This window comes from Aulonocara sp. 'chitande type north' Nkhata Bay, linkage group LG3 (assembly GCF_057382095.1).
Source record: "Aulonocara sp. 'chitande type north' Nkhata Bay isolate Kocher_YH1m ecotype deep benthic linkage group LG3, A_spYH_male_GT1.1, whole genome shotgun sequence".
Classification (NCBI taxonomy): Eukaryota; Metazoa; Chordata; class Actinopteri; order Cichliformes; family Cichlidae; genus Aulonocara; species Aulonocara sp. 'chitande type north' Nkhata Bay.
Genome location: NC_141346.1, coordinates 14,629,130 through 14,641,466, shown reverse-complemented (window position 1 = coordinate 14,641,466; position 12,337 = coordinate 14,629,130). Strand labels below are relative to the sequence as shown.

The 12,337-nt window shown below is 36.8% G+C and overlaps 1 protein-coding gene and 1 long non-coding RNA gene across 2 annotated transcripts in view; one reads left to right on the top strand and one right to left on the bottom strand.

Moving 5' to 3' along the window:
- Positions 1-4,549: 4,549 nt before the first annotated feature.
- On the bottom strand, positions 4,550-5,617 carry LOC147334106 (uncharacterized). Its single transcript, XR_015128470.1, has 2 exons — positions 5,069-5,617; positions 4,550-4,705 (listed from the first exon to the last, which is right to left on the bottom strand). It is a non-coding gene; the product is annotated as an uncharacterized LOC147334106 (long non-coding RNA).
- A 6,147-nt stretch (positions 5,618-11,764) lies between these two features.
- Positions 11,765-12,337, top strand: part of LOC147334098 (butyrophilin subfamily 2 member A2-like) — a 95,115-nt gene continuing 94,542 nt past the window's right edge. The window contains exon 1 of the mRNA XM_086285873.1: positions 11,765-11,843. Coding sequence (XP_086141999.1) covers positions 11,774-11,843 — 70 coding nt within the window. The 5' untranslated portion in view covers positions 11,765-11,773. The remainder of the gene's footprint in view (positions 11,844-12,337) is intronic.

Sequence of the window (12,337 nt, the reverse complement as noted above, 5' to 3'; positions counted from 1 at the left end):
GTGTGTGTGAATGATCAGCTGAGGAGAAGGTTGTTATTTGAGTAACAGTCATGTAGAAAGAAATATACTGTGTATGTATCAGATACACATCTGGATATACAGAATAACTATACAGTTTTGGTTAGTCTGAAGTTTGCTGACTGGTAATTATGTGGTGATGCAGCTCATGCCATGTAATAGAGTAACACAGAAGTAATGTAACTAGTAATAATGACCCCAATACTTGTGTGATGGCAGCATGGGCCTGGGAGGGCTCTAATGAACTATTTGACAAAGAAGTGTAATGTGTGTGTCAGTGTGATGTGTTGTAGTTTCAGGAGTCAGTATGCAGCTACAAACCTTTTTGGCTACGTTCACACTGCAGGCAAAAGCGCATCAAATCCGACTTTTTTGACCCTATGCGACCCATATCCGATCATGGTGTGACAGTGTGAACGGCACAAATCCGTTATTTTCAAATACTCTGGTTCAAATGATCTGGGTCACTTTCGTATGTGGTACTGACTCCGATACGTATCTGATGTTTTAGAAAGCGACTGCTGTTTGAACGGTCATGTCGCTGACACAAAACATGCGCCAATTACACTCAAAAAAATGAAACGTTGACTTTAATTAAAATTATTTTGTCAACAGGTTCCACGAAATTGAATGTTAGTTAAAAGCAAAAATCTTTAGTTCATCTAATTTAAAAAAACTACTTAAGATTAACAAGACATATTTAAGACGAACTAAATCAAGTTATGTTGTATGAACATAGATGATATATTTACAGGTTAGATAGTTTAGATTAGTTACTTCAACACATTTCTTATTTTTGGCAGTAAAATGTTAAATTTAAGTTAGATTAATTCAAATATTATATTTTCAGCCACCTTGTGCTTTATTAATTAGTTTTACATAAATCTATTTTGTCAACAGGTTCCACACAAATGAATTAAGTACATCCAACTTATTTTTTTTAATTTCTTTTATTGCCAACACATTCAGTGAGCATTTGTGTAAACCCAGTCCAAAATAAAACACAACAGCTCATTAGGGTTAGTAATTAACAGTATGTAGACAGATGCAACATCAAGACTTTAAATTAAATGTCTGTATCTGCCAGAAATAGAAGAAAAAAAAAACCCATTGAAGATCACATAACACATTGATAAGATGACACTTGAGTTATGCACATGTGATGCTAGTAAGGTCTGTGGAGTGTTTTTTCTTTTAGTGTCTAAAATGGATAGCACAGTTGCTATTTGCAATGATTGCTTAGGGTCAGTCCAGTAACACAACGACAATGAAGTGCTTTCCTTTAACAATGCAAAGTGAAGTGTCCACCTCAACAGCCACAATTAAAAAAAATAATTAATGTAATAATATTGATAATAATAATAATAATAATAATAAATAGTCCACTGATATTAGCAACCAAAGAAAATTACATCACCATCCCAAATAAAACTTTAATAAAACATGCCAACATTATGATCTAACAATAAAACAGCTTGTCAGCGTTCAGTTTTTTGCAACAGCACAGCAGTAACCATTTAACACTTGCCACTGTCAACATTTATTTTACCAGTGTTTGGGCAAAAAACTTCAGATGTAAACATTTTAACATGGAAACAATTGTTCGTCTTTAAAAGTCCGCAAAATATACATTCATCCTGCATTCCTAACTTACTCTTATTCTTAGTATGTATTGCAATTACCTTTACAATGCACACAATGTAACACAAACTGAATATGAACATATTTCCACCTCATAACAATATGCCTTAAACGCTAATATACACACCACCCTTCAACATTTCTGGTGCAGTATCATCTCTCAATTAAATCCTTTAAATCTCAATACTTTTGATGGTCTCTTACTAGCCCCCCACAAGAGTAAAATCTCTCAAATTGTAGTAGTTTACAAACTTTTCAAAATGTTCTAAATTTCTCTTAAATTTAATTTTCCCGTTATCTGTCATTTACAAATTACCATTTTATTGCCATTCAGCCTCCGAAAAACTTCTGTCCATCTGACAGAACATTCATCATCCAAATTAAGGGTTGGCTTATTCATTCAGTTTATTCTTGAGCAACTGTACCTTGGTCAAGAGTCTGCTGACAGTGGGGGAACTTGCACAATCGGTGGCTGACTAAATACTTTTTTGCCCCACTGTATATCCCACCCATTAGGAGTGCACATGCAGAGGCCAGGTCTTCCAGGTCATGCAGAACACCCGAGATGGTTATACCCACATCGGCTGGAGGAGTGCTGGCATCAGCTCTTTTGATGGTAAAGATAGCAAGGGTAATTTGTTCCAGCTCCCTCTGAACAGCTGTAGCTTAGACACAAAAACATAGAAAAATGGCATCCAGTTTTAAAAAAAGAAAGAAAAAGGGCCAAAGCTACCCTTTAATGACGTAAACACAATATTAGGAACATGCACCCCAGTGCGCCACTATTTTAGACTACAGATTCAACGATAAATATAAATAGTTTGGGTATACAAGAAGATTTCCCAAAACATTTAAACAGGTTCCATGCAAATTACAACAACAACAACATTACAACATGCAACAACATTAGTTATTCAAAATTTGGTTTAATACAGATAAAAAACTAAACTAAAATTACCAACCAATTATTCTTTGAAGAGGATGCTTGGGTCTTCATTCAGGTAAAAAGGTAGTGCCCTGAGGACACACTCCCTCCCCTTTTCAATAGTTTCCTTCTGTAGAGAGTGGCAGAGATACAGGAAGAGAAAACAGATATACTTTAGGATGACAGAAACTCACATTATACGCAAAATGAATGACATATCCACTGCACAGATAGACATGTACACAAGACCAACTACGGTAATCATCACATGGACATGAATAGTTAACCTGTTGGGCAGGGTTTCCACCACATTATATATGTCCATAATGGAGGTATAGACTAGAGATGGCACGATACCACTTTTTTATGTCCGATACCGATATCATAAATTTGGATATCTGCCGATACCGATATGAATCCGATATAGTGTTTTTTTAATCAACAAAACTGTTTTTTAAATATCTTGCTGCATTTTGTATAAGTTCATACTCAAGTTTAAAACAACAACTACACTAAAGCTATTCTGTTATACCTGTATGCAAAAAAAATATTTCATAGTTCAGCAATACTGATCAATCTAATAAACTTAAACCTACACCATCCTCCCTATTCTGGTATTTTAAAGAGTACTTAGCGTAAATATTAAGCAACCTAACTAATAGGGTTCCAACTCCCAGCAACAACAAAAATAAATAAATAAAAAATAGGGAACCACCCCTCACACTCCACCTCATGATGCTTAATCGACGTAATCAACCTTAATTTGATGCAGTGTGAAAAAAAATGCACAGAAATCAATTATTTTTCAAGAAATATTAAATAGATTCAACATCTTTCTTCAACAAAATTGCAGACTGCACAGATGGTACCTTCCCAAAGGAAAAAGTACTATAGCTTACTAGGGTATATATATATTAGACTTAATAGTTACTATATACAGTAATTGACTTCTATTCATTTTACATCAAATTAAAACTTTGGGTGTCAGATAATTATTTATTAAAAGCTCGACATTTTAAATGAGAATAAGAAAGAAAAGTATGTCTTTGTGCCCCCTTTTCCCTGTTAATGCCCTATCGGCCCCCCTGGCTAAACTTTACTAGATCCGCCCCTGCACAGTTACCAGCGTCAGCTACGTAGAAAAAGATCCTGGTGTAGAAATTAATATTAAATACATTCTAACAACAGCTTATCAAGCTTAAACGTGCTGCTGTTGTTCAGCCGCTGGTTTCCTCTTTCTGGTGCAAAGTGGACCAAAAACAAACAAGAGACACGGACTCGCGACAGAAAAGCCGATCAGCTGATCGTTAAGCAGTTTCATGATTGAAGTAGCAGCAGGAGAGGCAGTCGCTCGTTAAGCTTAACGCAGGAATGCTTTACAAACATTCAGAGATGGACTTACACACTTGCTTTACTTCTCTCGGGGATAACTTTGTCGGAGATGAAATGCCGGGTTGCTAGCGAAGCTCCAAATGCTATCCAGACCACCGACAGGTCCCGCATGCCACAGCTGCTCTATCACGTGATGCATACTGCTCCGACGTGCTAACGTTCTGAGGTGAGTTACGGCGTGTTGCAAGTTTTGTGAGGTGCTTTCGTGATATTTAATGGATCGGATTACATTTTTTATTTTTCTCCGATATCCGATCCAGTAATTTGGGTCAGTATCGGACCGATACCGATACGTAATATCGGATCGGTCCATCTCTAGTATAGACAAACTAATACATCATCTTCTTTGCATTCAAAACATAACATAAAAACATTCACTTCTGGTTTAACCTAAATCGAGGGATCAGATTTTACATATGTTTAGGTAATTTAAGTTTTCCAACGTTTTGAGTACCAAACTCTGTCTTGCTTAATATAAATGTAAGTGCACTGTGCAGCTACCATACACTAGCTGTTTAAATTTGAAAATGATCTTATTAGCCATAATATTTTGCTACCAACAGAATAACGCACCTGTGTGGCTGGGGCCAAAGTTTGTCTAATTTTCTTCCCTGCAACGCCTCCTTTTTTCTTGAAGACTTTTATGAGCTGGTCAGTGTATTGGTCAAGTTGTGTAAAAAGCCTTGGAACATGTGCAGCAGTAGTAATCCTCACATATTCTGCTTCCACCTGAAAATATGTCAACAAACACAACATACTGTACTGTAAATATACATACTATATGTACACATATACAAACTAAAACTAATGTAGTAAGACCTCATTAAAGCTATAATTTTAACACAAACATTTACACAAAATGCTAATGGAGCCATTACAGCTTTTATTATATTTATATTATATTTATTTATAAGTTTCAAAAAATATTGATCACAGCTGATCTGAAAAGAATTTCATGCCTCAGGCCCTTGAACTGCAACCTTTACCATGGTTCAGATGTGGAGGAGAAATAACAGGGGCATGGGATGGGTCACAAAAGAAAACTTAACTTATAAAATAGTTTTGTTTTTAAAAGTATAACAGTTCACATACCACATACAAGCTCAGCAGTACCACATACACCACATCAGTATAGGAGGGAGCAGGTAAAGGCAGGATCTGAGATTTATAAAGTAAAACAAGAAATTCATTACTTAATTTCAAGAAGCAAATTATTGTTTGAATTACAACTAAATAAAATACTACTCAGAAGAAAAGCAAGAGATTGACACTGCCATGTGCTAACTTTCTATAGAAGCAATTATCACCAGGTCTGTCGACCTCCATTGTCTGTCCACTCATATGTCTTGAATAATTTTATTAAAAAAATTAAGTGTGTACTTTCACAAACTGTAATTTATAACTACATTGATATGTATAACTCCGCTAGGAAACATGCTGTATTTACAGACCATTTTTACATAATACAGATTACTGATAGAGCAGAACAATGGTGTCACAGTGGCTTTCGCCCTTGACTTTTTGGATTTTAAATGTCACTTTATGCTATCCTTGCTATCCTATTCGATATTTCCGACTCTCGGATTACAGAAAAGGAATCCCAAGAAAGCAAATGGAAAAATAACCCCATGAACCCCTGTAGCTAATAACCATGCTGGACATGTAGATACTACACAACATAGTCAAAGAAAAAAAGTGGTCTTACCTCTCAAAGAAACAGCAGCTTGGCGCCAAAACAGCCTTTTTCAGTTAAATTTGAAGTCTTGCGCATGAGCAGGCACAAGCCGTGAAACCTTCTTGTTCTGCGCGGTTTCATTACAACTGTTTTTGCATTACTGCCACCTTGTGGATATACAAGGTATATCGATCCTAATTGACTTAACTTAAATGTTATGCGATCAAGTAACACATTAGTATTATGTACGTTGAATAATAGACACAATTACGTAGACTTGATTAGAAAAACATATGTTAACTTAACAAAAACATATATTTTAAGTAAAATGAAAATAAATAATTAATATACACTGAACAATCCACCTCATTCATTTTTTTGAGTGTATCAGCGCCAGAGAAGACATAGTGAACGCTTCCTGGGCATTCAGTGTAGATGTCAGTGAAACTGTTGGGAAGACAACGTGAACATTTTATTTGTACTGTATAATCTGCAGATTCTGACAGAAATCTGCATCTCCCATTTCCTTGCACAGAGATGCAAAAATATGCGGCCTTTCAGAGGTCTTGTCTTGATGACGTTTACCATGCGCACAACATCATCCGACACAGGAGCTAGGTCTGCTGGTAAAGTCTTGGGAACGAACACCTTACGGTGCAGAAAACAATAACATCTGGGTGTATCGCTTTCTCGAGCTCACCATTTTTGCTTTCTTTTGACTACCGCTCATACTCAGCTCTCCTGGATTAGAATTTTTTCCAGGGCTCAGTTCTGAGTCCGCAGTTTTTCTTTTCAAATATTTATCCATCTTTGTTGTACGTCTTGCAGCTGCCACGTAGCGCGCACATCACGAACTCTGTCTTAACTCAACAAGGTGATATTGCGCTACCCACTGACATGAAAGACTCTACCAGTCACTGCATTGAAAGCACAGATGCCCAACTATGATTTTATTACTTGTAGTAATTATTAAATTGTGTTTTTTGGAGCAACTAATTAAAATTAAATAAATTCCCACGGCACACCTGACAATCTCTCTCTCTTTTTCTTAAAACACATAGTAAAATCTAGTCCCTTTAACTTCCTAATAAAGCTGCTGTAATGAAGGTTCTGTAGAAATCAAGTTATAAATCTCCACTGGGACAATGGGCCAAGGTTTCAGATCATTCATACACACTGTACTGTTTATACACCCAGATAGATTTGACAGATTTGAGGACCCAAAATGCAGACAAGAAATACGGGCAGTAGTTTATAAATAGGTAATTTATTTGGCTGTGAAAAATGAGATGCAAACAAAGACTGCGCGAAAGGAGGGAATGTGAGACTAAACACAAACCAGATAAAATCAATGCAAAGGAGATAAGAAGACATCAAAATAAATATACAGAAAGTGAGAATAACTGAATGGGGAAACATAGAAACAGGAATGAACTTAAATATCAACGAATAACAAGAGAAACAAACACAGGCAACAACTAATGCAACCAGGAACTAACAACTGGAGGCTAAATACATTAAGACAGCCATTCATAAAATTAAGAGTGCTGTGGTCCACTTAAAAACCAGAAAATGACTTAAATCTTCACTTGAATGAAAAACAAAAGAAAGTGACATTGAAATTAAAACTGTATTTTATAAAAACATCAACAACACAGGCTGCTGGCTCTAAACTGCTGCCCAGTCATATGCAAAGTGTTAATGCTGATGTGTGACCAACCTGCTGCTGGGACACAAATTTCAATACAAGGGCAGTAAATTTGGTCCAGGGTAATGAGTAATATTACACACTAACCGCCTCCTATTACCAATTATATTATACTAAATCCATTTATACAGGTGAGTAATTTCAAACTGAATTTGTTACTACTGTGGCTGCAGTACCTTTGCAGTCCACAAGGGGTCGTTGGCCCACACTATGGGAATAACGCAGTAAGGAAATACATGGAGAAGCAAATATAAACACTAAGCAAATAAAGAATGGAGAAAAAAAAGTTTAAATAAAGAAAACTTGATGATGATGGTGAGGGACATGATGGGCTGGCAGAGCAACAGTTTCCATTAAAGTCTCGAACAGAAAGCTGCAAAAGAGTTTTGAGCACACACTGAAGGTAAACAACATGCACTGACATATAATTCAAAATCATGTAATATGACTAATAAAAATCTAATAACGTGAAAAACTACACTGCGTTGGTGTATTTGTATAGTAGCTCTGAGAGGTCAAATGCACTGCAACTAAAGTAAACACTAATAAATGCTGAAAAAAACACAAAACACAAAATAAATACAAAGAACTAAACAAAAGAAAATGCAGCATCAACCAATTTTTAAATCATGGAACAACAGCAACAAATTCTAATGAGACAATACAGTAAAAGGCAATCATGTATGTACTGTTTATGAATATTTGTCTGGGATGAATCAGGAGCTACAGCCCAGTGAGGAAAACCAAACCACATACACCCACAGCTATGTCATGTTCAAAATTTGTAGATCTAAAATTTATCAATGTACTGTTATCAATTCAGAACAAATTTTAAATAAATATTTGTTATATGGCTCACTGTGTACAACGGGGAAAGGGTCGTCTCAGATAATGAGAAACACTCGTGGCCTCAGGTGTGTCCAAACCTTTGACTGGTGCAGTTATTCAGTCACAACTAAATACAACAGAAATACTGAATCTATTTTTCAGTGATAAGCCACACTCAGCCACGCTCCTTAACAACGTTTTGTTTGTTTTTCTCAAAAAACATTTTTTCCTATTCTTTTTTCTCTCTGAAAACTACCAAAGAGAACTCAGTTTGACACGTAACAGTCTTGCACCGACAAGCTGATTCACTTCACCAACAGTGGAAAACCTAGCATGGTGCGCAGTGTTATTAAAAAACACTGACGAAGCTGGACAGCAGCATTGTAAAAGATGTAGCAGACCTATAAATAAAATCTACAGCAGATACGCAAAATCAGAAAGCTGTGAAGCAGAATAAAAATCTACCACTGATCCTGTCCCAGCTCTTTCATGGTACCGCCTGTGCTTTTGCTTTATGTGCTCACGGTGTTTGAGATTAAATCTGAATTTCCAAGTTCCCCGCTGGAATTTGAAACTGGAATGCCATCTCCTCAAATCAGATTTCCAAGTTAAAAAGCCACACCTTCCCCAACTTAACACTATACAATGGGGGCAATAAATGTGAACAACGGTAAAAGTGTAAAACCTTTAATCTACCCTGCCACTGGTGTGTTTTGTTACCCATAGAGAGTTTTATTACCTATACAGAGAGGAGCAGAAATCGGTATATATTGTGCTGGCAGACGCTCTAGACTCAAATACAGTTCAGGGTTACATCGATCAGTATTATGGGTATGTGCAAGTATATACGGATGCTTCAAAGAATCCAGCTAGTCAAGTGGGGATGGCAGTAGTAATTCCAGACTTCATGGTCGAAATTGGGAAGAGGATTAATGATGGATTGTCTGTGTTTACAGGAGAAATGATAGCAATTCTATTAGCGGTACAGTGGGTGGAAGATTTGAGGCCATTTAAAACAATTATTTGTTTAGATTCAAGTGCAGCCTTGGTTACTCTACAGAACGGTCATTCGAAATGTAGGTCAGATATTTTAATAGAGGTTCAGTAAGGAGAGCCACAAGAAGGAGTTGGCAAGAGGAGGTGGTGGTGTCAAGACTGAGATTTGGACATACAGTTTTGAACTCTACACTATTCTTGATAGGGAAACATAGGAAACATAGGGAAATGTGATTATTGTGGAGAGAAGGAAATTTTGGAGCATGTTATTGCAGTGTCAGAAGTATAAGGTAGAGAGGAGAAAATTGGTCCAAAATCTCGGTAATTAATATGAAATTGGATCTTGTTGCTGTTTCAGAAGGAGTCGGGGATAAATGTTATGAGGCTTTGTTTCAGTTTTTGAGAGAAGGAAGGTTGGAAGGATATGAAGGTTTTTTGTTTTGTTTTGTTTTTGAGCGTGATTCCTGTCCACACCAGTGGTGGCGGGGATGCACCATGCAGTTGTTTGCCAACCGCCAATAATACTTACAAGAACTACGGAAATGGCTGCTGATGTACTGATGGAAAGGATGGTGAATGAGAGATTGGTACAATTTTTAGTCAAGAAATATATTAGCATTCATAACCACTATCAGAGTGGTTTTCGTAGAGGAAGAGGGACGATGGATCCTGTCTTATGTTTGGAAGATGATATCATCTTCTTTGATGTAGAAAAGCATATGATATGCTTTGGAGAGACTAGGTCTACTGATTAAATTACATGAAGCAGGGGTAGGAAGAAGTATGTTTAATTGGGTATTGGACTTTTTATGTGACAGAACAATTCAAGTTAAAATAGGGTCGCGTGTCTGAGCCGTGTAAAACAGAAAATGGAACTCCTCAGGGAAGTGTAGTTAGCCCAGTTAGTTTGCTCACTTATGATCAATGATATTTTTAAAGATGTGTCTGATAGTTGTGGTAAATCACTTTTGGCTGACGATGGAGCGTTATGGGTGAGGGGGAAGAATGTTGACCATCTCGTCAAGAAACTTCCTGAGAGGATAGGTAAAGTAGAAAAGTGAATGAAGTAGAATGAAGAAGTAGAATGGGGTTTTAAATTTTCTGTTGAGAAAACTAAAGTAATGCTTTTCACAAATAAGAAAATAGGGGGGAATAAACTGTTATTCTTGTATGGGAAAGAGTTAGACAGGGTGGATTGTTTTGTTTTTGGGTGTGGTTTTTGACAAGAGATTAACTTGGAAAAATCACATAGAGCACGTTGTGGGGAAAGTAAAAAGGTTCTTAATGTGTTGAGGTGTTTAGCAGGACTGACATGGGGTGCTAATTTTGATGCACTTAAAAGTATTTATATCACGTTAATTTAGATTATGGGTGTGTGGTATATGGATCAGCGGCTAAGACTTCCTTAAAGAAGCTGGATGTAATCCAAGCTCGAGCACTGAGACTTTGCTTTAACACAACACCACTATGTGCTCTACAAGTGGAATCAGGAGAATTGCCACTGTATATTAGAAGGCAACAGCTGATGGTTAATTATTGGATACATTTAAAAGGTCATGATGAAAACCATCCTGTTAAGAAAGTGTTAGGGAATTGTTGGGAAAGGGAAAAGGTTTTTAAAAATAGTTTTGGGTGAATTGGGGATGATAGAGCAAGAACTTTTAACATTTAAAGTGTATGACAAAGACTTCAGTCAGACAGTGTTGTGGCCTTTACGACCCATATGGAGATTGAAATACATTAAAGTAGACAGATTGTTAACAGATACTAAGAAGAGGAAATTGACCGCAGATATTTGTCAAAAATTTTCTAACAGATTGGTGAGCAAATACAGTAACTTTTTAAAAGGTGTATACAGATCAAACGATCCTAAGACTGAAGCAACTAGTGTAGCAGTGGAAAAAGAACATCAAATTGTCTGGGTATATATGCAGTTGAGTTGTATGCCATACTTGACATACAATACCATTATTGAGTATTAAACAAGGAAACCCATCAGCAGATTTTGTATGACGTTCTTTTTGCTCATCATAGACTGTCTGATCAAAACAAAAGGACTCATTGTCAATATCTGAAGGGAAAAGTATAGTTTGGACAGAAAGTAAGAACTTCTGGCAAATGGCATGGGATAATGACACAAAAGGGAGACATTTATATAGGGTGCAAAACACAATAGAAGCTAAGAGGAGTAGTGTATTAAAGAGACAGGAGGAGGTTATTATCAGTCGAATACGAACAGGCCACTGCTTTTTAAATGGCACTCTTTTTAAGATAGGGAAACATCCGACTGGGTTGTGTGATGGATGTAATGCTATGGTTGGACATGTGCTTCTTAGTTGTAGGAAGTATGCAAGTCACAGGAGGGTGATGAGGGGTGAAATGAGTGGTGGAAGGGAACTTACGTTTGAACAAGTGGTTGATAAGTTAAGTCATGGTGAAGGGAAAGAGGTGGTTTTTCGTTTTTTGAGGAATGCTCATCAAGAGGATCTGAGGACTCAGGAGTGACGGAAGATTAAAAGCCAGGAGATGGCAGTAATGCAACAATTTTGGATGCAAGCTACCGTTAAACTTGAAAGAGGAAGAAGAAGAAATGGCTGCTGGAACAGCTGCGTCACTCTACTGTTTAATGTTTGTCGGTGTCTTCGCGTTTGTCTCTGCAGGTGAGATTTAACTTTTAGAAACTAGTGATGGGTAGATGAGGCCTCGTGAAGCGTTTCAGCACATTCCCCAAACTGTGTCGATACTGTGTCGACACAGTTTTGCTGTTTTGCTCCATACTGACACCTGCTGGACCTTAAATATCATTGCAGGCAACTTACTTGAGACTCACAACAGACACTGATTCAATGACCTAGTCATTCTTGTACACTGTAAGGTATTGTACTGTCCATGGAATCATTTTATATCTTTTATATTGCAAATATTGTAGACATCTTTAAAATATAGTGTGAAAGACATTAAGTGAAAATTAAAATGAAAGTATTGTGAATGTAATATAAATTTCTATTCAGAATAATAAGTTTATCGAATGTTTTTGCATTCAGTCTATTGCGTTTTTTTTTTTTTTACACCATTTCTCCAGCTTTGGAAAACTCACAGGAACAGATGAAGCTGGGGTACACAAAAACTGTAAAGCCAGGTGGAAAAGGTTCTG